The sequence below is a fragment of the Anopheles bellator genome, chromosome 1, assembly GCF_943735745.2.
Source record: "Anopheles bellator chromosome 1, idAnoBellAS_SP24_06.2, whole genome shotgun sequence".
Taxonomy (NCBI): Eukaryota; Metazoa; Arthropoda; class Insecta; order Diptera; family Culicidae; genus Anopheles; species Anopheles bellator.
In genome coordinates, this window is record NC_071285.1 from 36,788,378 (window position 1) to 36,814,082 (window position 25,705).

At 48.6% G+C, this 25,705-nt stretch overlaps 2 protein-coding genes across 3 annotated transcripts in view; both read left to right on the top strand.

Annotated features, from left to right (window-relative positions):
- LOC131216301 (autophagy-related protein 13 homolog) overlaps positions 1 to 3,085 on the top strand; it is a 30,039-nt gene extending 26,954 nt beyond the window's left edge. The window contains exon 4 of the mRNA XM_058210757.1: positions 123 to 3,085. Within this exon, the coding sequence (XP_058066740.1) occupies positions 123 to 1,017 (895 nt within the window). The 3' untranslated portion in view covers positions 1,018 to 3,085. The remainder of the gene's footprint in view (positions 1 to 122) is intronic.
- A 2,409-nt stretch (positions 3,086 to 5,494) lies between these two features.
- LOC131216284 (sensory neuron membrane protein 2) lies at positions 5,495 to 25,140 on the top strand. 2 transcript variants are annotated; one of them, XM_058210738.1, is made up of 9 exons: positions 5,495 to 5,769; positions 15,038 to 15,195; positions 15,268 to 15,415; positions 15,945 to 16,079; positions 18,264 to 18,518; positions 18,597 to 18,826; positions 18,896 to 19,095; positions 24,277 to 24,395; positions 24,464 to 25,140. In XM_058210738.1, the coding sequence occupies exons 1-9, from the start codon at positions 5,659 to 5,661 to the stop codon at positions 24,812 to 24,814; spliced, it is 1,707 nt and encodes a 568-aa protein (XP_058066721.1). In that variant the 5' UTR covers positions 5,495 to 5,658; the 3' UTR covers positions 24,815 to 25,140. The 2 variants fall into 2 exon arrangements, with proteins under 2 accessions (XP_058066721.1, XP_058066729.1); XM_058210746.1 differs by lacking the exon at positions 15,945 to 16,079.
- The last annotated feature ends 565 nt before the right edge of the window (positions 25,141 to 25,705 follow it).

Here is a 25,705-nt window from a genome sequence, read left to right on the forward strand (position 1 = left end):
CATCATGGTTTCCCTCTTATCAGTTTTTTATACAGACAATTAAGTTTCGCTAACCAACAAACGACTGATAGTAGAATCACTTAGCTAATGTGTGTTCGCTTTGATCGGTCCTTTATTTGCAGTGATAAAAAGATAATCGATTTGGACAAACCGATGCGATGTGGTGCCTTCGTCGATCCGTCCCGGGTAAAGAAGTACACCGAGGACGATTACATACTGCCAGAAACGCCACCGTTCAGCTGGTTGCTGCCGAAACCACGCGACGAGAACGGCGAGGATCGAATTTCGCTCCACTCGCCGACGAACGTGGTGGACGCGGAGAACTGTTCCGGCAACGCCAACAATCTCATCAACAACCTCCAGAACCAGAGCAACAATAACAACAACAATATCCAACAGCCCCAGGGCAAGGGTTCGTACGAGGCGGGGCCGTGTGCAGCCGGTCCGATGCACTTCCGGCTGTCGCAGTCGCCCAAAAGTAACGCCGGCAGCGGAGAATCAACGGTGGGACCGCTGGCACCGTCCAGTATCGGAATGTCAGTCCCGGCGAGTACCACCACCACCACCGGGACCTCTCCACCGCTCGGTTCACTCGGGGCCGATAGTGGACTGCGACGCTCATCCCGCTGGTCGATCCGGCGCGATCCGTCCGAGGACGAACGGATGCTGAAGGAGCTACACTTTGCATTTGCCGAATCGACAGCCCAGGGCGAGTTGGCAAAGTTTTTGCGCGAATGCCAAAATGCGCCCACGCTGCAGGAGTTTGATATGATGCGCTCGAGCGGCGGCGATACCGTTACCGATGCGACGATCGACGGCAGCCGGATACTGACCGAAGCCGACACCTGCTGTGAGCCCTGCGAGCGGAGGATCGACGACGACGATAACGACGACGACGACGACGATGCCATCAATGACCTCACGCGCCAGCTCGAGCAGTTCGAAACTTCGCTACCGGAGTACGAGTACCTCGTGTCATCGCTTTGCCAAACGGTGGACAGCAATTCGAACAGCTAAATGCATGGCGGCGGCCAAGAATCCGACCGCCCGAGGGTGGCGAGTTTATTGTTAATTTTTCGAGAGAGCACACACTTCTGTACTCCTGTGTCGACTGATATATATTTTTTGATGATATTCATCTCCACATTACACACACACAGTGCGCACACATAAAACACTGAGAAAACCACAAACACAACCACAGAGCAGTAGGAAAGACAAGACGGCGGATGTTGCGAGCGACAGAAGGAACAGGAAACGATAGGTCCAAAGGACGGCACTGCTAGGGAACGGAACGGGACGATTGTACTAATGTTTCAATGTGCCCGTTTCGAGAGGAGGTTGTGTGTGTTTTGTTGCAGAGTCCTTGCCTTTTGAGCCATCATAATCTACGTGTTTTTTTTACTATTTCGGGCAGCCCAATGGCTGCAGCGAATGAGAAGCGGCTTTGAAGAAAATGTTCCTTATTGTGTGCGCGGGGCAGCAGCAGCAGTGTGTCAGAACGCCCGTCGAATGATTAGCAAAATAAGTTCAATCGTCCCCAGGGGTCCCTTATTTTCTACATATTTATGCATTGAATCCAAATTAATCCAAAGTATATTCTTCCCCGCCATATACTAGTGAAGCTTTTGTTCGCTTGAAGAAGATGCTGCTTTCGCCGGCGCATTGCATTGGTGGTCATTTACCGACTGACATTGGCTTTAATATTGTTCGATTGCTTTAAGCGCAACTGAGGAGGAAGTAGATGGATGGCGAAGGATTGTTGAAACGGAGGAGTGATCACAAACGTAGCTAGGCTCTTTACGCTCACCACGGAACTGTTTTCCGGCCACCCCATTGTAAAGCCCCGCCGCTAGCGTCGTGTTTGTAAATAGTACAACATTTGTTATAGGCTTAAAATCATCGCAAGGAACCGGACCTTGCTTCTCCTGTAAATAGGCGTACGATATTATTTGGCTACCAATGTTTTGGCATTACTTTCGGGGTCATTATGCTAGTTGCGAGGGGGTCAGCGAGCAGCGGTGGGGTGCTAATGCCCGGTTCGGGGCGCCGGGAAACATTTCTCGTACCGAACGTAAAACAGTAAATAGATTTTGAGCCAGAACATTTTCGAAGGCAGAAATCAGTGGCGATGAACGTTAGTGTCGTGGTCGAGAACAATTTGCCGTTTACGCCGGGAAAACTTACTGTTATTCACGATTTTTATCCTTTCGTCAGTTTATATTCGACTCGGTCTAGCGGCCGGTCTAGCGTAAGGGAAAACGTGTGCTGATTAGGCGCAGGGATGGGATACTGTATCGTTTAAATATAACTCAGCAATTATTTTTTATCTTCTGATGTTTGAGCTGATCTGTGTCGAATTCTGGTTACTATTTCATAGAAACCCCTCGTGAGCATCGGGGAGAAGAGAGGGTTATCATCAGCTATCTAAAATTTGGCTTGCGTTCGATACTTCACACACATAAAACTGTGTAACATTTTAGTGTTAGTAGCGCAGTATCTGTAATCGGTTCCTTTTCTATCGCCACACAATGCAAAAAGTACATTTTTACTACCACCATACGAAAGACCAAACTTTTACGAATAAGAAATGAAAGAAGAGGTGCGAAATTGTTTGCCAAATAGGCCGTCTATTTTCTTGTCTTCGTTTCAAAGAGACTGATCAGCCTAAGAGAGAGAGAGAGGAACATGTCGCTAAATCGCTTTTTTGGGCCTTATACTGGATAGCAAAATTTTAGGACCGAGTCAGAGTTACTTTTGTGCTTAAAGCTAGCGGGAAAACCATTTCAGTAAGGTTAATTGGAAAAAGGGAATAAAAGATATCATTGGCAGGGCGTTTTTCTGTTTCAAAGGAAATGGTTTAGGAACGGCAAATGTAATATTTATTAGATAATCAAATGTGTTTTCTTTTCTTTAAACAAACCCATTCATGCTCACAGTAAAACAGTAAACAGTAAATCGAAACAATAGGCATTATGTCAGGCATATTAAGTCAATCGGCACATCACGGAAGTCGAATTCGTAACATTAGCCCAAGAAAAAGGATCGCAACCATCAACCACAGCAACAATGAAATAAAATCAAATTGATAAGAAAACAGAAAAAATCATATTATCGTTTGACTTTATAATCCGAAACCTTGCAAATCAGTAATGTGCGTTCAGAGAACAACAGAAATAGATTTTAGAAATAGCAAAAACCCCAACCTAACCTCCTCTACTGATCTTGGTTTACCTTTCTTACCTAATTCGGTAATTTCTTTCGGTAACCTTTCTTGGAATTCGGTAATTTCGGTAATTTCGGTCCACTTTTTCACAATTTTCCGATTTTTCTCTATCCGTTCGCCTGCAACTATGCAACCGGGCACACGACAACGGAGTTTTCGCCGGTTGCTATAATCGTGGGTTTGTGGTTTCGCTTACGTGCCGTAAGAAAAATGATAATTATGGCAAATTATGAACTTACTGCAAAATTCAGTTAATAATGATTTCGAACAACGAATCATCAATTCGAGGATCAATTGCGTCGCTTTCCGTTTTCCAACGGAAATCAAGGGCATCTATCATTGTAAAACTTTCTTATTTTATCATCGTTTATAAATTTATTTTTGAGATGAATATAATTTTCATCCGATAACCATTTTGTATTTTTAAAGCTTTACAATTGTTTGATTTGCGGTCCACCTTCGCATGCCTCGGAATACCTTGCAACATGAACCCAACTGCAGCCATGCGAAACGTTCATTCAAGAATCCGACGCGGAGCGCACACCGCCGACGAAAAGCCAAAACCAGCTGATTCGTGCAGCTGTATTTTGGCCGCGAGCAGCATCTAAACATTTTAAGGATCCAGCGAAGTGGAAAACGCCAATTTGCACTTGACTTCGGGCAACACACGCACCCGGAAAACGTGGCTACGGTAGCTTCCGGATCGTTTCCTTCCGACGAATGACATCAAACCCTCCGAACGAAGATGCTCGGGCGCCTTGAAATTGTGTTGTTTGGTTGAGTAACTTCCAAAAGGACACTTTTGAATGGCGTGCGATAGATTATTAAAATAAATCGCTAGCTTCCTCGTTCCGACCAGGAACCAAACGAACACCTTCTGGGCGTTCTGTCGAACGCACGTCACAATCCAATTCGAATTTCCCGCCAACAGGCATCGGTGGAGCTTTTCCGAAAAGCTTTGGCTCCTTTCAATCCTCACCAGGAGAGAAAAGAGAGAGAGAGAGAGGGAGGGAACGAGTGAGAGCGAGAAAGCACACACGAAACACGTGACGAGTGGGCAAATAAAAACGAGACCACACTTATCAAACGACCGATCTAATAACAGCACCACAACAAACGGTGACCGGTGGCCGAAAGCGCCTTGAAGGCTCTTCTGGGTGTTCGTGGCGGCTTCGTGGCTGGTAACACACGAGGTAACACGAACACGGCCGGTGGCCCCCGCCGGCCACGTGGAGTGGGGGATCACGCTGGCCGCCGCTGCGGTTTTTGCTGCTGTTCCGACACAGCTCTAACTATAGGCAAGCCACCGTCGTTCGACTCAGTTGCCCAACGGACGCGGACCGCGATTGACCTAAAAGCGCCGAGGCCGTGATTCACTCTGACACGCCTGCAGTTTCGGACTTGTAGTGTTCCGTTTTTTTCCTCCTTCTTATCCCCGTCTAAGACCGACTGTGGAACACCTGGCGGCTCTAGGTGTGTGCTGGGTGTGATTAAAGATTGATAGTCTAAAGCGCCACCCAGACAAGCATTGCGCCAACGACCCGAGCGTCGCGTAAAGTGTCGCGAGTGCGATTGAAACTCGCCTTCTGGATTAATTAGGACTCGGCGCGCCATCTCAAGGTCTCCCTGCGGCGGTGGAAACTGGGAAATGTGGTGCACGAATTATTTATCAACCAAGCGACGCAACCCACAACGTGCATCACAAGCCGATTATCGTCGTGCAGAAAAACGGTCGCGTCTGCTGGAGTGGATTGAATTAGCGCAACAGTATCCGGCGCGTCCTCCGGCGGCGTCGTAGCCAATTCGGCTGTGGGGGCTCGTCGGAGCCGTGGCTTCTTTCGAAACACGTTTCGGCATTCCATTCCAATCGGGGCCGACTTCCCACAAAGACAGAAAAGCTACATCGGCGAATAGAGTCGCAGCCAGGTGACGGGAGATTAAGGCGAATGCGTGACACGCACGCGGTGATTGCCGTGTTTCAAAAGCTGCCAATCTGTTCGCTTGATGTTTGTGTAAATATTGTTTTCTGGTGATTGTATTTTCAGCCCCTTCGACAGCGAAATGTGCGACTCCCGATAGGACCGCGTGTGTCGCGATGCTTATTTGCTTGTTTCTTGAATCTCCATCCTCGAGCGGGACTTCAACGGATTAAAATCAATCGGTTGTGTGTCGGTTCAATCGGTTGTGTGTTTTGGTTTTCAGTGTTGTAATCTCCTCGCGATAGTCGCGTAAGACGTGAGGAGACCAAGTGAAAGAGAGAGGGTGTGATAGAGGGCGGCGGTGTTGAAAGTCTAAACCGATCGTTGGCGATCGTGTGGGTCCGTGAGTGAGTGAGGGATTCCAAGCCTTCCAGTTGTCTTCGCAAGGATTGGCAAGAAGCGGTGCAGAGTGTGGTTGTGGCCGTGTCGCGCTAAACGGTGTCACGCCTCACGATGGTGCAATGGACGCTGATCTGGGCCGGCATCGGTGCCTTGATGGCCGCATCCGGAGTGCTGCTCGGTTTGGTCGTCTTTCCGCGGGCAGTGCACGAGAAAATCATCGAGGTAAGTGCGATCGCGCTCGTTTCCGGCTCGATCTGTGACTCGATCGTCGATCAACGAACGAGCTGTTGAATAACAGCATCTTCATAATGCATCTCAGGCCGGGTTTTTTGAGATCACAATAAAACCCCTTCCGTTTCCACATTCCAATCTCTGGAGGGGTTCGAGAGGTTCCAGACGCACTACCAACGATCATCATCGTTTAATTTATTGCTTTTGGCTGGGCGATGCGAAAAGTTTCGATTGTATAGGTTGGGCCACACCAAAAAATGAAGCGACGGGATAATTTGCATACTTCGGTGAGCTCCCAAATGGCGGGTCCGCCACCCGGTCTAAAATTGCCCATTTACGAGCGAATGCTCATCATGCGCTTTTCGGCGACCGACCATTTTGTGATGGTGAGAACTCGCACAACAACAACAAAACCGATCCCTATTGCCGCTCCGCCAGCGCACGCACAAAACATCATATTAATATGAGGCGGGCCCATTAGGCAGGGCTCCCGGGCTCTCCCGCGCAACGACAACATACCTTTAACCTCGCCCCGGGACACGTTCGAAGCTTCCTGCTTTTGTTGTTTGGTCGTGATGATAAAAATTTCCCCAACCGCCTCCATTGCCCGGCAGGCGCATGCGACAGGGTGATCAGATACCGCACACACACAGTTGTTGCTCGGTACTCCCATTCCGTGCGTTCGCCGCGCCCCGTACAAAACCGGATCCGTCCGATGACCGTGTCTGGGCACTGATCTGATCTTTACTCCCGCACATCGGGACTGCAACCACAACGAAACGGTTCATTAGCGTACGGGAGCCCTAAACGATCGCCAGCCCAGAAAACTTTTCAAGTTCCCACCAGAGTGGAGCTTACAAATCGTTGCGTTTTTCGGCCCAAAATCAAACAACCCACTAATGACTCGGTCACGCTCTCCTCAACGCTGGGCTTTACATAATTTCGCTGCCACTCGGAGCTGCCACTTCAGGAAGAGGAAAATGAAAGAATCGCAGCCCACCGTCAGGGAAGCGCGTCATCTCGATCGGTCTCCCAGCCGAGGGAAGACCATCCTCGGATTGTGTTTCAACTTGGCTCACTTTCTGCCGAAAAACAACGCAACACGAGCACGGTGCTTAATATGTGGCGGGTGAACAAAAAGGGCAATCGACCATAAGGGGGGTTCCTTTCAGATTTGAAAAGGAACCCCTTGCGGGGCGCTCTAGCAATTGCGTAACGCTCAACACGTCATTCAGGTGGTCAGTATTCAATTATAACTTCGATGACGGTGCGATTAGCCCACGAAAGCTACACCGGGAGCCCGAACGCTTCGTGGAGGTATTTGTGAATTAAATTGGCAACACGACCGAGCACCGGCTGAAATGGACCGAACTTCACGGTTAGATGAATCGGGGAAAAAACAAGCGAACTAAATCTTTTTTTCTGTTCTGTTTTTTACACCGAACCGAACATCGGTACTCTTTGGTTCGGCGGTTCCTTTAGTTCCAATATGTGATCTTTCCATTCGCACTTCAAGCGAAACGATCGCCAGTTGCTTTACTTTGTGACGAATTTCTTCGCTTGCGAAGTGACCGCAGTTCAGCGACGTGCCTTGCAAACCATAACACATCAAAGTAAATCGCCACGATGGTTGTTCTAACTCTCAGGGTCAGTTTGTTTTACTTCGTTTGCTTGTTACGTAAAAGCGCTCGTTGGAGATTGTAAGATTTCATAGAACACAATATAACCGAGCGGTGAGTCACAACAGTTGCGGTTAAACTATTCCCATTCGGTTCCTCGCGCGTTGTAATTGACGTCAACGATAGAATTTTTTAGTAGCACCATTGTTTCCCCTAACCTTGGACCCTTGATCGCGCCCGATCGCCCGAAGATCGGTGCTTTTTCTGGGCGTTTCATTCCTAAGGAAACTTTCCGACACTTCCTTCTGCGACAGGAAGCGATTGAAGCTGTAGCGTGATCGCCATGCTGTGTTATATCTTTAATTGTGGCTTGTGTTGCGTGAAAACTGTTTGAGCGAAACACAATTAACACACCACTTGTCGGGCCAATTATCCCCAGCTGCTGCCCGGTGAATCGTGCTGGATGAGTAATATCATCGGATGATCCTCAGGTACGGGCATAAAGTATCAGCCAGGTTGAAACGGCTCAGTGACGTCTCACGGCTACATAAAGGACCGGCATTGTTTTGGGGGCAGCGAAATGGACGCATGGAAAAGGAAGCTTTCGCCATGAACTTCCTCGCGCCCAGGGTACTCAAATTTGTTGACACGCCGACCACAGCCACTTTCATTAGATGACAATCCTAGACATAATTGAATTGATTCAACGTCCCACCGTGGTCACGTGTAGTGACTGAAGTTCAAGATCATTTCCGGTAGGGGCACGGATTAGGTTTCTTTGCATTGCAGATTACATCCCACTTGCAGACCCTTGGCATCGTTCAAGATCATGACCCGTTTGTTGTCGTTATTTGACTTGCATATTATTCGGACGAACTGTAATTTGTCACAAAACAACGTTGGGACGTCCAACTGATAGTACTAATTAAAAGCACTTTTATGGTACTTCGCTCTCAGAATGATTGACCTTAACCTTGGCTGCACAATCGACATAAAATGAGTGCCTGACTAATTAAGTCAATCGTCGCGTCGTTGAGGTTAGTATTTAGCAGTGTGAAATGGTAACGCTATCCTTTGAAAAAACACACACTCGACCAAAAAAACTGTTATTAAGTGACCCAAAAATCTATGATCAATCACTCAACGCTCATCGCTTCCAGCGATCCTATTTAACTTCACCGCAGGCACTTCTCTCGTGGCTTTGTTGCCGTGGCGTTGAGCTCATTTCGTGCTACCTCACACAGACTCCGCCGGCAGTAAATAAAGAAAAGCCGTGCTACTCTCCACACCCGCCGGTCAGTGACCTAGGGTGGCCAAATGTTAAAACTGGCCGTACGATTTGGGTTATCTTTTCTCTCTCTCGTCAAAAGCGCACTCACGGCACCACGGCCCTGATGAGCCGCATGAATCATCTCTAAGAAAGATTTTTTTTCACTCGGGCAAATGATTCAAAGCATGTAGCTCTTATTTGTAAAGCCTTGTGGCCGTGAAAAATAGGTTACCAGGATCGTTCGCCACAACCAATTCGGTTGATTAATCTATTGGTTCCGAAGCTGCTGATGCCGGAAGATCGAGTCAAGAGGCACGCCGAGAGTAATGCGGACATCAATCACCGTTACTGCTATTGTGTTGATCGAGTGCATCTTACTGCATCGATAAAATATCTACGCGGCTTGGGAGCTACGGGGCTTCGGAGAATACGCCTTTGTACTAGAAGTTAAGCGCTTCCAACACACTGAAAGCAAGTTATTAACTTCGTAACGCTCAAGCTCCGGATTTTTAAGTTTAAAATATTCAAATTTTAAACAAAAGACTTCAACGGCTAACTGTATCACAAGACACCAAGAGACGAACCCCACAACTCTGCCCATTTCGCATCATACACAAGCATTTCATCCATCACGAGGTCTTCTTATGCCCCTTTCTTTTCATTGTTGTAGCCAACCACATTTGTACTGAGGGCGCGCACGATTCGCCGATCGGTCGCTGGCCGTGAAAGGGAAAGAAAAAGGAAAAGTTGTTCTACGACTGCCGAGCGCACGAGCGATTTGCATGTATTTTTGTGTACTCGTGGTACTGCTTCGACATCGAGCCGTCCACTTGACGGTTGCTTGATATAAAACTGAAAGTACCTTACGTCGAAGGGTTGGTTCTGGCTAATCAGTCAACTCGTTGCACAATTCTGCATGCAGACTCGTGCAATTAACTCTCGCCGTTCAATCAACCAACGGCCGTGCGAGTAGAAATCCAGCCTTCTTTGGGCTTCGGTGCGGACTTCCTTGGGCTTGACAACTAGAATTCGTTTCCGTGAGGCTACCTCTCATAAATTGCAACTCTTGTGCTGTCAACACACAGCAGAGGTTATTTAATCGACAATTCTTCATTTGGCAAAAGGTCGATGGAGTATTGCGGTCATTCCATCGCACGACGATAGCCATCAGCATCAGGTTCATCTGTGGCATTATTACCGGTTTCCCATCCGACCCACAGTGGCGGATTCAAAATCTTAGTTTGTCTGCAACTTGACGGATTGAGGCAACGATACCTCGCTGTTTATGTCCATCAGACGCCACAATCGACTATTAAAGTGAGTGGTTGTAGGACTGGTTTGTATCCAGTTTGTACGGCTATTGTGTTTCCGCAAAGAAACTCCAAAAACATCGAGCCAACGCGGAGATGTACGAACGACGAACTGACCTAATACCACCGCCGCCACCGAGTTGCACACAAATTGCACAGATCTTTACGATGTACCGCTGTCAACACCCTTGAAAGGTTAAGACAGGTTTTAATGTTTCATGGGGTCTCTCTTTTTCATAAAGCTCGAAATGGAATGGTCCGCTTTATGGGAAGATTTTTCATTTTTATAGACATACGCTGGCGTTGCGTAGAATAAACCACGTCACACAGTGGCTCACCGGGAACGGGAGAAAGACCTCCCCCCAACAGCATTTAGGTCGTCATAACGAAACAAATAAACATACTTAACGCCCACAGCGAGAACCGCTGAACGTGCACAAAGCGATCGTGCCCGCGCAATTTATGCTTACTTTCCACGTCCGGCCAAGTTCGTGGATGGTCGATTGTTTTTCCAGTGTGCGGATTGTTTTAGTACACCGTACCGGTCAGTTCACTTGACGATGACAGAGAAAAGCGAAAACCACGCCGTTGCTGAATCCTCGAACTGGACTATTCCTCCATAGGTGTACGGGGGGATGGCCACGGCTACCGACGACGATATTCGCCCGACGAAATCCAACCAACAATCGAATCGAAACATTGCCGCAACCGAGCGGCTGTGTGACACGGCGCCGACGTGACGGCGTTGAGCTATTGATCGCGGCGAAGGCGATGCGTTATGCGGCTTGCCAAACCTTGACCGTTTTGACCGATGAGGAATACCAAACGGTTTTTTCTCCAAAGCTTGATCGAACGGCCGGCCAATACGCCAAACATTGCGCCGACCGGCGACCGGCCAAGGCAACCGCCGCCGTGCCAGTGTTTAATGTTGGCTTTGACGCCTTCGACGGTGCGTCCTAATCGATTTTGCGTGGCATTGTTAGCATAGATGCACACTGTCACCTCGCGTTTTAATCTGAAGCTCATAAATATGTCTCCTTAAGACGTTCGCGAAACCACATTATGTGACAAGGACAGGATCCTTCCCACAGGGTCATCGTATCGTTGGTGGTTTAGTCAGAAATTCGATACAAATAGATGGGTTGATTTTGAAGTTGGTTACACACTGCTTTTGCTTCATGTGTGACAAAAAATATTGATCATTTCTGTTCGCGCGATCAACGGTTCAGAAATGCTAACTTTCTATTCACGAGAACCGGTGCGCTTGGGGTGGCTACGATCGTTCCCCAGATTGAATACTAACCGGTTCGACCACACGATCGAGGGAGCAAATATTAAAATGAGGAAGAAAGTATGAATTCACGTCATGTCAAGAAATATCCCTTACGAAACGAGACTGGAATAAAATGGCGCGTTACGTGTGTTACTTTCATCGTGTCACTTTCTTAGCCTCTGAGGCGGTAAACGTTCCAATTTTTTGGACCTTAGAGATCATATATGCGTTGTATCAAATAAATTATTCACATTTTCTCGCTATGCTTTTTTAGGGTTTTTACGAGCATCCTAAATAAGTTGTAACGAAAAATGCGGACAAAAACAATTCTGAAAGGTTGTGACCCATTGTTCGATTATATTCTATGGTTGTAATTATTCTGTGATTTTAAGGGTATTTCATAAGTTGTATCACTTATTAGATTCCGTAATGAGAATTTCTAGATGAGCAATCTAGATACACATCCTGGTCGTCTAACGCCAAAAGCATTTATTTAAAATGGTTTCGTTTCACTCATGGGAAGCCAAGTTCACAATAATCGTGGGAAAAGATTTCGAGAAATGATCCAAGTATTAACTCCTGGTGCGATCATTCAATTGGTTCGGTTCCCACATTTATCATATTTTGAGCTACAGAAACTGATATATCTTGACACGTAGTGTGAAAATAAATCACACGAAATTCCATCGAAACGGAACTATTGCATAAGATTACACTGCTAGTAACTTACTCAACTGAGGCTAAATAAGACGGGTTAGTTAGTGTAACGAATTCAATTACCTTAGCTGTACTTGCTACATTAACAGTGAAGCAAATGAAGGGAGCTTAGATTCGCAGTTCAGGTGTAATAGCAGGCCATCATCGATTGGATTTCCATCGCAGTTCCGCCGGCATTAAACAATGGAAATGAAATGCTTAGTATTTAGGCCTAACCGTGACAGCGTGTCACAGCCTCCCGTCTCTAATACGACAGCAAAAGGGCAAGAGAGGAAGAAACTTTCCACCAACGTGTCGAAGTATCTGCGTTCAGTGAAGCAATCCAGTGGAGCAATGGCGATCGTCAATAGCCCAGTGACTTAAGTCCATGGAGCAAACGAGCGCTTCCAACTTTCCCGTGTATTAGCGGAAGAAGGACGGTCGGGAAAAGTGGTCAATTTCCTTCCCATCCGCAGGCAGTTGACTTTCGTGCCCGGACAGCAACTCTCGCAATGCCGAAATTATGCGCGTAACGATGTCCCCGCTCGCAACCTGGATGTTGCAACGAGTTGCGATTGTTATCCCCTTTGGGCAAGGAAAGAAAGTCAACCGCATCCCGAACCGAAGACACTTTAAGTACTTTACGGATTTTGAAGTCACCAGCTTCGGCACTAAGCTGGAATACAATTCAATACCTTGAGCTACCGGTACGTTTCTGAAATGTCGTAAAATCCGAAAGGCTGCTTCCGAAACGAAGCTTCACGGTGCAATTGAGCAATACAGCACATGGGAATACATTAAACGTTTTTGCTCTGGGACCAGTAGAAAATCGCTTTGGTAGAGATACCCCCAACACACCGGAAGTGAGGTTGTAAACTGAATGGTGCCATCATTATAAACCGATCAATTCGTTCGAGGAGTACCTGCCATAAGGTCTGAGAACCCCAAAAAGCTCGTATGCTTCGACGTAACCGTTTTTGGGGTTTTAAAACTGAAAGTTGTTTTATTTGCCGGCCAAGCTGTAGATGTCCCTGAAGATGCAATAACAGAATGCGTTTCGAAAGTACTTTCCTGATGTCTGTTTCTAGGTCCACGTTTACTACCAGAGCCCTGTGTTGTCCATATTTTCGTTCGGGTGCTTCACCTCGTCCAAAATCAGTGTATTTGCTTAACGGTACGTTATTTGCTTTGCTCTTCTGGAGCTGCGTTAGGTTAGCGCGACGACTGATGCCAGTTTAACACTCTTGTTAACACCACCATGACTCCGTTAGCATCGTGTAGAAACTATTGGTGGCATATTTATCATTCGAAATAACAAGATGTAGCTAGTTCTGCGAAGATGAAACTTGCTACATACGAATCCTCTTCCCATTTTTCAAAATCGTTACTTATTATTCCATTACAGTATTACTTTTATCCACTCTATCGTTCGTCACGCTGACGTCGATTAGCTTTTGGAATTCTCGGGATATATTACCATAATTTATTACCGATTATGTCACCACAACCCAGAGTCCTAAAGACGTCAAACCCTTGCTCCGCCAATTTCGTTATATACCATTCAAACATTCTGTTTCTTTGTTGACTATCCTTCGAGCGGCTGGCTATACGTCATTTACCCAGAACGGTGTAACTTTCAAATTCGTGTCCATGAGAAACTGTGACTGTGACAAACGAAGATTTTGACTTTTGATTCTAGAAAGGGCAGATACTAATCAATCAATTATTTAAAAACCGTTAGTTCCGTGATTGTGCCAGTGAAATTTCGTTGCGGTTTTCTTTTATTACCTCTGAATGATGATTTGTTACCATACGTACTAGGAGCTTGCTAGCTCAACACACAAGTTGATCAATTTCTATTGAACTCCCCAGTGAGACAGGGTCAGATTTATTAATAATTCAATCGAATCTATGATCATTATCGGCAAACACGTATGACACTAGTAATCCTTGAATAATCACTTAGGAAATCTAGCACCGAAAGTAACGCGTTGTTCCATCGCGATGGTCAATAGCGGTCGTCCTTGTACCCCCAAAATACCGGCCCCCCTTGTTTTAACCCTGGCCGCCTTTCGAAGGAAAATTACTCTACTTCCGTGAGAATATACAATTAAATCGTTTCCCTTTGCCATGACCGCTTTATCAGTGCATCTCACGGGTTGATTTGATCGCACCGAATCATCAGTTGTTGCCCACCATTCGCTGATGATAATAATCATTTTAGTAGTCGAAAGGACGAAGGACGATTCGTTTGAATGATGGATTCATTCATTGACACTGCGTGACTCTTCGACAGCATACGTGAGTACAGAATATTCCGCGCCACTTTTCGTTCCCTGCTGACTTTCACGCCATTGCATTGTGGAGCAGTAGGTGGCCCAAAAGTGAAAATACTGGCTGGTTGGTTGTTGATTTGATTATCCTTTAAAAACTACCGTATTTCAAAGTTAGACTAACAAATTATATTAGATAACACAAAAATAATCCAAGTGCATGGAGCGATTTGTAACGATTTAAACTGCATATTGATTCATGTTTTCTTATACAAATTGTTCATTTGTTCAAACCCAACTAAAAATTACAAATAATTAAAAATCAAACTGCTATCTTGTGAGTCCAATCGCGCCTAAAGGTAGATAACGTGCCGAGCAAATCGCAATGGTTGAGAGTTGTTACGTTACAGTAGTGGTCATAAGTGTAAGACTACTTCCAATAGTATTTCAAACCCAATCTAGAGCCAATGAAATCCTTCAACAATCCTTTTCCACTCCTTACTGGACGCTAAAATTAATGCTATTTGTCAAAATCTCATCGAGGTCGGTTCACGATTCAAAAAAATGTTCGCAAGTGGAAAGCATTTAATTGTAATCAGGCACGACAAGACCTCATTTCCTGCGTTAAGAGAGCCAAGGTTGAAGCAAGTTGCTTTTTGGGTGGGTCGCAGCGATGGCCACTATCGACCGACGGTTTTCTGCGTAAGGCTTAATGGAGGTCATCGATTTTACATTCAGCACATTTTCTTGACCTTACGCCCATTTTCTGTGGCGATGGTGACGATTGTGTTTATTTATTTTTTCCTTTTCATTTCCAGAACACAGAACTACGCCAAGGGACGGAACAGTTCAAACGCTTTGAGGCACTGCCACAACCGCTGGACTTTAAGGTCTACATTTTCAACGTGACCAATCCGTACGAAGTTATGCAGGGGCGGCGGCCGAAGGTGGTGGAAGTGGGGCCCTACGTTTATTTGTAAGTAGTGGATGCTTCCGATGAAGCAGGGCACCTATTACATCGGCTAATGGTTGTTACGGACCCTTTCAGTCAGTACCGGCAAAAGGATAACATACGGTTTAGCAGAGACCGGTCGAAGGTGCACTTCACCCAGCAGCAAATTTACGTCTTCGATGCGGAATCATCTTATCCTTTGACGGACAATGACGAGCTGACGGTTTTGAATATGCATATGAACGTGAGTGTGTGCAAGGCGGCTTTAATACTAATGCTTGATAACAAAATAAAGGCCCGTGTCGAAATCTTCCGCTGTTGGCATTTATCAAAATGTAACTCGAGGAAGAGACACTTTATTTTAACAGACCACCAAATCACAGGATTTCCAGTAACACGAAAGGGAACAACCACATCCACAATTACACATACACAGTCCTCTCTCTATCTGTCCTTTCTACAATGTGTGGGATATCCTGGATTAATCCGCATCCTTTACTCGACCCCACAGCTACACTCGTACACAGTGCGTGAATCGCGTAAATTGATTGCCCCACAGCTAACAGTGGCAGACTCTACACAACACCAGCCCTTAGTTTTTGTTGCTCTTCCTCTTTGTTTATCCACTTGATTCCTTTTATCAAATTTTCCATCAGTTCTGTCATCTTATATCCCAACAAGGAGAGCAACTTGTCACAGGCCACACTCTGTCTTCTCACTCGACTGTCCCTCCTGTTCCTACTTCTGAAATTGTGTCTCTCTTCTGTTTTCAGAGCATTTTACAAATAATCGATAACCAAGCGAAGGAAACGATCACCAATTTTCGTTCCGACGTTAACAATACGCTCGAGAAAATTCCTGTAGTCAGAGTCATTAAAAGGATCATCGAGCGCACCACGCCGATCCAAGTAATGATCCGCTGCTTCCACTATTTAGTTCCGTTTTACTTGTCTCGCTTTACGCATCCCCCATTTTCGAGCACCGGAAACGGTGGGCCGTTCATTAAACGTTCTCGGCACGCTCTTGTCCTTCACCGGTTAGTTTGTGGTGCTAGTGGTACTGACTTACTGTCATTAATCTTACCGTTGGCCCTTCTGCCGGAAGCCGGATGGGTATACTAGGGTGTGGAGTACTCTTATGATACTTCCGGTGTAGTTCCGGCGATCAAGTGTTGGCATCCAATATGCATCTTGACGCCCAATTTGAACTGGTCCCGCAGTTTCTGGAGTTTGGTTTTTATCATTTTTGCTCTAGTGTTTCTTTCTAATTTAATCGTTTTCTCTCTCATTCACGATTCTTTGCTCCATCTTTCATCATCATGTATCGTAACTGTATTACGGTTCGGATCATTCGACGATCATTGGGGACCTCGGCAAAGCACCGACCAACTCCGTGGCGCCATTTTGCTTCCGTTTGTGTGCGCTTTCTGTGTTTTTCGTGGTGTTCTTGTTGTAGTGCGTGTATGTGTGTGGTTTCCTGTGTGCATAATCCATCACGGTTCGGACGGTGGCGGACTAATGGGTGCTCTTGCGTCCCCCAAATCCCTTTCGTCCAAATCTCGGTGGAGACTACCGGATTGCCATCACCATTTATCTTCACGCTCATGTTCATTGATCAAACCCCGCCAAGTCATCCGTTTCCCAATCAACCAGCCCGTACCGTCCCATTTCAAGTCACCCAATGTTTGGGCATCCAACGTCCACCGATCGTGATGGCAAACGCGATGCCCAGTCGAAACCACACACAAAACACTAGGTTCCACTCACAACACACACAACGTGCGGCAGCCGAAACCACGACAAACCGCTGCGTTGTTGAGTTTGCAAAGACTCTTAACTCGAAAGGGTTTTGATCAACAAACAACGCTTTGCGTTGGAAGTGGTGGCGCAAGTAACCGCATTCAGCGCTGTGTCGCGCAGACAACTTGCGTTTAATTTCCGTTGTTGTTTCAATTTGGTTCAATCTTTTCTTAGAAATTTTCTGAAATTTTCTAGTAACTCGAAGAAGGTGTATGTTGTGCCGAAAAGCCACTCTGGTGGGTCGTTCGTAAGAATAACAGGAAGCGTTCGTTGCTCCCATTTAATGTCAGAAGTGAAGGTGACCAACGGCACAGAAATAAGACGCCAAAACTTGTTTGGCAAATCCGACGATTGTACTCACAACCGGTACCCGGTTTGTCCTCCTTCATGGGCAGACAGTGCTTTTCGATGTTCGGCAGGACATTTACTTGCGTGTCGCTGAGGGGCTCGAATTCAGTTAAAGTGTAATGTGAAACCGTAAAGAAGCCGCCACGGCGCCTGCCTGTTTCGTGTAATATTTCACATTGATAGGTTGGCTGTCGATTTGAATAATCAAAGAGTTACCAGTCAAGTTATGCGCAGAAAAGGTTACACTAGGGATTGACACGAAAAAAAATATTTTAAATTATACGAGACAAATCCATTCTTAAGTTCGGTAACATTTGTTACAGTCAATTGAGTCACGTCAGAATGCGATTGGCTTTATATTTCCGATAACATTGAAATGTCCTTTCGTAAAATAATCACAAAAATCGTCGGAAAACGGACAGATCGTTTGCATTTTCTACGTGATCATTCTTACCATTCACCAGTGTACGAGTACCTTCCTGATATGATCCTCACTCCCCTCAGTACCTCGCATCCTCATACTCATAGCTTATTGATCGACCGTATCAATCAAACATGCTGGCAAAATTAGGCTCTAACACGCTAACGAGCTAATCATATCTAACGCTTCGAAGACTTCTCCCCCAAATTGGGCCCATACTAAAAATAAATATTTAGTACCGTAAGCACTCGATCATTTTTAACCATGTGTCAGACATTCACGATTGCCGCTGCCCCAATCATTCATTTCTCTGTTTAATTCACACCATTTATCATCCGAATGTTTGCATCTTTTTTCTTCACTTTTTTCTGCACGCCGCTACCGGTTCGCTTCGCGAAATCGTTGCAAAAAAATGGTTGAAAAAACCCACAACACTTGTCTTGTCGGTATGCCACACGTTGTAATAAAATTTGCCAATTACCGTTCAATTCAAACATTGACACGAAATCGGTTCACCCGGGCAGTCAATTTTGCAAATCGCCGAAGATGAAACGTACGACAGTTTGCGGTTGATCAACGTCGAGCTGAATCGCATTTTCGGCCGCCCGGACACGATGTTCCTGCGGACCACGCCGAAGCAGTTCCTGTTCGATGGCGTGCCATTCTGCGTGAACGTTATTGGCATCGCGAAAGCGATCTGCAAGGAGATCGAGAAGCGAAACACGAAAACTATCCGCACCATGCCGGACGGGAGTTTGCGGTTTTCCTTCTTCAGCCATGTGAGTGTCCCGAGCTTAGACGGGGGGAGAGAGAGTAAGCGGTGCGGGACTGTAGCACCTACCGGTGTTTAATTGTAGAAAAATATGACCGACGATGGAACGTTCACGATCAACACCGGCATCAAGGATCCGGCGCGGACACAAATGATCGAACAGTGGAACGGCAGGACAACGCTGGACGTGTGGAACAACCGGAGCAGCGGGCTGACGTCGGTTTGCAACAAAATCCACGGCACCGACGGTTCCGGCTATCCACCGTTCCGGGCGAACGTCGAACGGATGACCATCTTCAGCACCGATATCTGTCGGTAGGCTCGGCACAGAATCGAGTGTCCCTTCCGGCGCCTGTTAAATGGGGTTGAATTTTCTTTCCGCAGGACCGTTGACATTAAGATGACCGGGACCTCGTCCTACGAAGGCATCCCGGCGTTGCGGTACGAGATCGACAACAACTTCGTTCACGATGTCGGGCTCGAGTACGGGAACGAGTGCTATTGCGTGAACAAAATTCCCAAATCCATCGTCAAAGGCAATGGCTGCCTTTACCGTGGAGCGCTCGATCTGTCCAACTGTTTCGGTGAGTAGAACCTAGAACGATCATGGGCCCGTCTACGGGATACAATGTTTGGAATGCGCCATTTTATAGCTATGAGTCACGCCCAGCGTGGGTCATAAAAATCGGTCAGCTCGCATCTGATACGAAGCCTTATTGAGTGGTTACGAAACCATTATTCTTTACGGGGCCGCTTTTCCTTACGGTCTGCGATTTGTTGTTGCTTCCTACCTCGAACAATACCCACCATCAACAATATTGATGAACAACTCCTCTACGATAGCGAGATAAGCTCGAGATAAGCCTTTCGAGTTAATGTTATGCGTATTGAACCTGCGAAGCTGGTTGGAGTCGTGGAGCATTATGATAGCGCAAGGGCCCTTCGGTGCTGAAAATTGAGTCACGGCCAGCCGACGTTTGAGAACAGATGTTTTAGAGTGTGTTATGAGTAACCGAACAAGATAATCAAGATGCTCGCTATCACCGGGTCAGTATCGCCGATCGTGGGCCAACACCTCAAACTCGATCGACACCCCAAGGGGGTGCCGTGAAAGATCAGCCCCGCGAGCTCGAGAATGATTCACGCAATCGATAGAGGAAGTCGGCCCCGGTATCTCGTGAACCGTCTAATCGGACGCCTCTGATCGGCCATTTTCTCACACGCGCTCCCTGATGCGCCATTACAGGTTGCCGTGGGAGTTGCGGAACGCGACGAAAAGTCGCTTTGTTTGCCACACCGGCCACCGGCCTGTTTGTGTTTGTCCTGTGCTCTGAGCAAACAGGGTCTGAGTGCCGGAGGTATTACGGTATTAATGATCGTCTCTGAGGGTTGATTGATACGCAGCTGGAAAGGTCGAAGGCCAGCGTCCAGTGGCGTCCCCCTCAGGCATGATTGAAAATCAATTGAGGCCCTCTGAACATTGCGGGTCCAAATTTCCTTACCCAAGTTCCACCGGGTAAAAGAATCGTAAAAACTCCAGACTCTTTCCACCAGATGTTTGTCTCTGTATGGAGTTACCGTACCGGGGAAAATCCCTCAGGCCGAGCGCAAATAGGTGCCATATTATGCAAATAGTTCCCAAAAACTCCCAAAAACGGAAATGTTTCGAATACTTTACGGATAACCAATTTTTGTTACGCCATCCACCATGAATCACTTCGGATGGCCGGGGGCCCCCTGTCTCTGTAAGTCCTTGGAATTGATTTAGTAATAACGAAAAGGAATGTGATTCCTCGAAAAACAAAACGAAAAACAAACACTCATCGCCGACCAGGAAGTCAAAAGCAGCGGCGTCGTTCGTCCGGTCGTCCGTCGGTCCCGTTGAAATGGGCGGTCCGGAATGCCAAAATCGAAGGAAAATGTCCGAAACCGTATCTCTCGCGAGTTTGGAATGATTTATTGGATTTACTTATCAGAGAGGGAACGGGGAACGAAAACACTAATTATAAGGACCAGGAACCATGTGCTGAACACGGGTGTAAGCTTTACCCACTTTGGAACCATCGATTGAAGCTCTCTCGACGGCCGGTAGTCGTTGAAGGCAGTGGTGTGGTGCTAGTCGCGGTTGCCGGCCCGCGATCGCTGGTCGCTCGGAGCCGGGAGACGAACGGTTTAAAGGTGTACACCGGCTTGGCAGTGGGATTGGCCGTTGGACGTCGGCCAAAGTGGTACAGATAGAATTCATACAAATTCGTCGTAGTCTTCGTGGCCGAAGGAGGTGGCCCCGTCGTCGTCAACGACTTCCGGGGGCTGGTTGCTGCGGGCCGAACAGTGCTCGTCGATCCGATCGCTTCGAACCGTTTCCGTGGCGTGGAGGTAGTGGACACTGCCGCAGCACTTGTCCGTGGCCTTGCCGTGGTACGCCGCGTAGTCGTTCGAGTTGTAGCCGTCGTAGTGAACGGCGGTGTCGAAGTGACCATCGTGACTCCATTGGTGGTACCCTCCGGAAAGCACCCGTGAATGTAGTGCTCCGAGCGGCCCTTACAGTACGGCCCATAGACCGCCCAGGCGTTGAAGCCATCGCCCGAAAGTCGCGTGTGCTCCTCGAAGATCGTCCGCATGCACTCGACGTCGTCCGTCAGATCGTTATCCTCCAGGTCGGAACATGGGAGCCCACAAACCCAACCCTTGCCGGGTGGAGAACACCAGTAGATGTCGCTGATTTGAAACAACCCGTGATCCTCACTCCCGTCGGCATTCAGACGTCCGATCGCCGACACGTTGTAGCTCGACTCCCGGTGGGCGATACAAACCCAGGTCGCAATCTGGGCGAACGGAAGCCGGTGGCGGTAGAGCAGTTCCTGGGCCAGCTCGCACCGTTGGTAGATCTTTCCGCGCGGGAACTGCTTCGGTGGGGTGGCGGGACGCCGTGTAGTCGGCGGTGTGGGGATGATGGCATTTTCACCTTCCTCGAAGCACCCGTCGAGCAGCGGGGCCGCCTTGTCCTTGCAGTGCGGTTGATAGACCGCCCAAGCGTTATATCCATCTCCCGAAATCCGTTGATGTTCCTCGAAGATGTGCCGCATGCAAGCCAGATCATCTGCCAGTTCCACATCCCGGAGCTGCTCGCAGGACACCCCACACACCCAACCACGGCCCGGGGGTGAGCACCAAAACTCATCGCTCAACTGAAACATCCCGTGGTACCGGACCCCTTCCGGGCCGTGTCCGATGGCGGACGAGTTGAAGTTCGATTGGTACTTCGCGATGCAAACCCAGGTGGCCGTCTCGTCAAGCGAAACGCCCTGACGCAGGTGAAGCTCTTGGGCCAGCTCGCAACGATCAAACACTTTACCGGCTGCCGACGTCCTTGGACGTGGTGGTGCCGTCACCGCTGGCCGGGGTAGCACGGTCGGAGGGGCCACCAGACCACCGGCTTCCGGTGCGCTATCGCCGAAGCATCCGCGCACAAACTCTTCCGAACGCCCGAGGCAGTACGGTTTGTACACGGACCAGGCATTAAAGCCATCGCCCGAAAGGCGCCGATGCTCGTCGTAGATCGTCCGGATACACCGCACGTCGTCGCTGATGTCGGAATCTTTCAGTGCGGCGCACGTCACTCCACAGGCCCACCCATTGCCCGGCGGGGAACACCAGTACAGGTCGCTAATCTGGAACAACCCGTGATCACCGCTTCCGTCCGCATTCAGTCGTCCTTCGGCCGACGTGTTGAACCGACTCTCGTGGTAAGCGATGCAAACCCACGTTCCGATCTGTTCCGGCGGGAAGCGGAACTTGTGCCGCAGATCGTTGGCCAACTCGCACCGATCGTACACTTTGCCCGACTCGCCATCTTCCGGGACTCGGCGTCCGGGGGCCGTCGGAGCCACGATGCCCGGACGAGGCTTACCAGCCGTTGTGGGGTGTTCGTCCTGGTCGAAGCAATTGTGCAGAAAGCTCGCAGCTTCCGACCCGGCACAGTACGGACGGTACACCGTCCAGGCGTTGAATCCATCGCCCGAGATCCGCCGATGCTCCTCGTGGATTGCCCGGACACAGCGGACATCGTCCGTGATGTCGTTATCACGCATTGCCTCGCAAGTAACACCACACGCTTTGCCGGGTCTGCCGGCATCCGTCGAGCACCAGTACAGATCGCTGATCTGGAACAACCCGTGACCACCGCTTCCGTCCGCATTCAGTCGTCCTTCGGCGGATGTATTGAACCGACTCTCGTGGTAAGCGATGCAAACCCACGTCCCGATCTGTTCCACCGGCAACCGATGCCTGTCTCGGAGTTCAGTGGCCAACTCACACCGCTCATACACCTTCCCCGGGCGCGATGCAACGACAAGGTTGGCCGCCTTCTTCGCCTTGGCCCGCTTGCGTTTAAAGTAGGCCTGCACTCGCACCACCTCGTCGTCGAGACAGTCGGCGAAGGGTACTTTGGCTTCCCCGTCCCGGCACGCCGTCTTGTGGATGGGCCACGCGGCAAACCCATCGCCCAGCTCGCGACCGTACGCGGCGTGAATCTTGAGCATACACTCAATGTCATCGTCCAGCTCGCCGTCCAGCAGCGCATCACAGGCCGGCAGCGCGCAGATCGATCCGTAGGCCGCACACGCGTAACGATCGATGATCTGGAACAGACCGTAGTATCCGCTGCCACCGAAGCGCTTGAAGCGCAGATTGGTCGCCGAAGTGTTGTAGCCCGATCCGCGCTCCGCGATACACAGCCAGTCACTGATCTGCGCTTCCGGCACGTGTCTTAGCGCCAGTTCCCGGGCCACGCCACACCTCGTCATCAACTGATCGGTGGCCCCCGGCGGGGGTCGAGTGACAACGATCGCCACGATCGCCACCGCCAGCGTGGCCGGACCGGAGCGATGCATTTCAACGAGGAGCGCGACCACTACCGAATGACCTAAATGCGTGGCGCGATCCGCGATTCACTCATGATTCGGTTTTATGCTGCGAAATAAACAAAACAAACACAAACACAGACTGCGCGAGGTCAGCACGCGAAAACGATCGACGACCGACGGCGGCGGCTGCGCAACATCAACTGACTGGCCGCAAGCCGTTGCGCCGTTCTCAAACGGCGAGTCGGACGGACGGGATGGGAACCAGTCTGCATGACGCCATTCGTCGGTGGCCCCCCCCCCCATCTCAACGCAAAGTCAAGCCAGATATGTAAAAATAGAGCCTGGTTAGCCGGTTGTCCTTTCGGGAGCGCGAGAATAGACTATCGCTGGATGGCGACCGTTCAGTCCAGTGACTCCTTCCTTCGCGCGACTGTTTTATGTCACGACCTATGCGACGATGGAGATGAGTGAGCGAAGCGCCAGATAAACGACTTCGACACGTTTGCTTCTTAATGAGCGGTTTATGAAATCAAATCGCTACAATGTGATTAATTAACACGAAACGACAGGGGATTCTGCCCTTTGGGAGGCGGATCGTCGATCGTCCTGTTGATGCGTGCGTTAGAAATGCGAAAGATAGAGGAAGCTGAAGTACCAGGTTGGTGTACACTGATCTTTACTGACTTTTTAAGGTCACTCACTCAGATGCCAATGCCGATTGTGTGGCAATAAGTTTTCCTACTCGATGTCGTTGGCTCATCTGCCCGTACCTCGTACGACTTTTATTACTACCACGGTCGTCCGTCATTGGCAGATAAATGTTTAGATTTCCAAGGACATTGCCACATCGATGATGGTGAGTGATTAATTGTACGTTTTATGCTCGGCAATTCCTTTCAGACGCACCGGTCGTGCTAACGCTTCCCCACATGCTCGGTGCCGCCGAGGAGTACACAGCGCTGATCGACGGCCTGGCGCCGGACCCCGATCGCCATCAAATCTTCGTGGACGTGGAACCGGTAAGTAACCGCGATGGTGCCGCTGATAACGGTTGCGATGCTAAAAGCATTTCGAATCTACTCAACAGTACACTGGAACGCCACTGAACGGAGGGAAACGGGTGCAGTTCAATATGTTCCTGCGGAGGATTGACGCGATCAAGCTAACGGACCGATTGCAGCCGACACTATTTCCGGTCATTTGGATCGACGAAGGGATCGCGCTGAACGAGGACATGGTGAAACTGATTGACGACAGTCTCATGAAGGTGCTGAGCCTGTTGGACATTGTGCAGTGGGTTCTGATCGGGGTCGGACTTGCACTCGCCGCTCTGATGCCGATCGTGTACTTTGTGAAAAGACGGTGCCAGAAATCGGTTAGTCCGGCGGTAACGGCCACCACCAGCGCGGCCAGCCTGTCGACGGCGGGTAACAAATGACCGTCGGTCACGATGCTCAGCCTTGACTGACTAAGGAAGCTGACAGGACTAGCCGGGCAGGATCGCCAGAGTCCGCCAGAGAACTGATGGACCGTTTTATGGTGCCAACGATACGCGTGCGTCTGCGGAGCGTGCATGAGCGAGGATTGAGTGTGAGGATTTTGTACGCGTGAAAAGGAGCGAACGAATGCCGCGAATGAGAAACGTTATGCGCGCTTCCATCCCCAAACCGAGTCAAAAACTGATGATACCGTCCATTTACGAACGGCAATGATTTAAGGCAATGATTGCGTTTGAAATAGCTACCGTTATATTTGTCTGTAAGAGCGAAGGAATGAATAAATCGAATGTTTTAAATTTACTTTTTAATGTTTGGGTGAGCAAAATAATCCGATGTTGTTGCGTAGGTGTTGCCTGACAATTGCGATTGACAAACTGACTGATTAATAATAAACGGCGCGACGGTTTGCAACAGACCGTTTGAACTCGAATTAGTCGTAGCAGCGCCATCTACCGCGCGCTTGGTTTTCGTTTTCCCGAAGCGAAATTCCTTTTCGAGACAAAATTCTCACTCAAATTCCCTTTCGAGACAAAATTCTCACGAGTGACAAAGGGAAATTAGATTCGATGCGGTAAACTGGCGTTGGTGCGAGCGAAAGGCTGTTGATGTGCGTTGTTGCCAAAGAAATGTGCCCGGTGAAGTATTGGCGGGAGAGTTGAGAAGTTCTGCTGTGCGTTAAAGTGAAGTTTACGTGCTTAGGTTTAGTGTTTATTCAGTTTGAAGTGCTGGCTCTCCGTCACCATTTCGCCGTTTCGTGCCCCTGGAAACCACTCGTGCGGGAGAATGACGAAGAGGGAGAAGAAACATGACAACGAGAAGCCCGCGATAAG

Bases quoted from the DNA above. Each gene is read 5' to 3' on its own strand.
- LOC131216284 (XM_058210738.1), top strand. From the start codon at position 5,659: ATGGTGCAATGGACGCTGATCTGGGCCGGCATCGGTGCCTTGATGGCC. The intron at 16,080-18,263 runs GTAATGATCCGC...TCACCCGGGCAG, and splicing joins AGCGCACCACGCCGATCCAA to TCAATTTTGCAAATCGCCGA. The intron at 18,827-18,895 runs GTAGGCTCGGCA...TTCTTTCCGCAG, and splicing joins TTCAGCACCGATATCTGTCG to GACCGTTGACATTAAGATGA.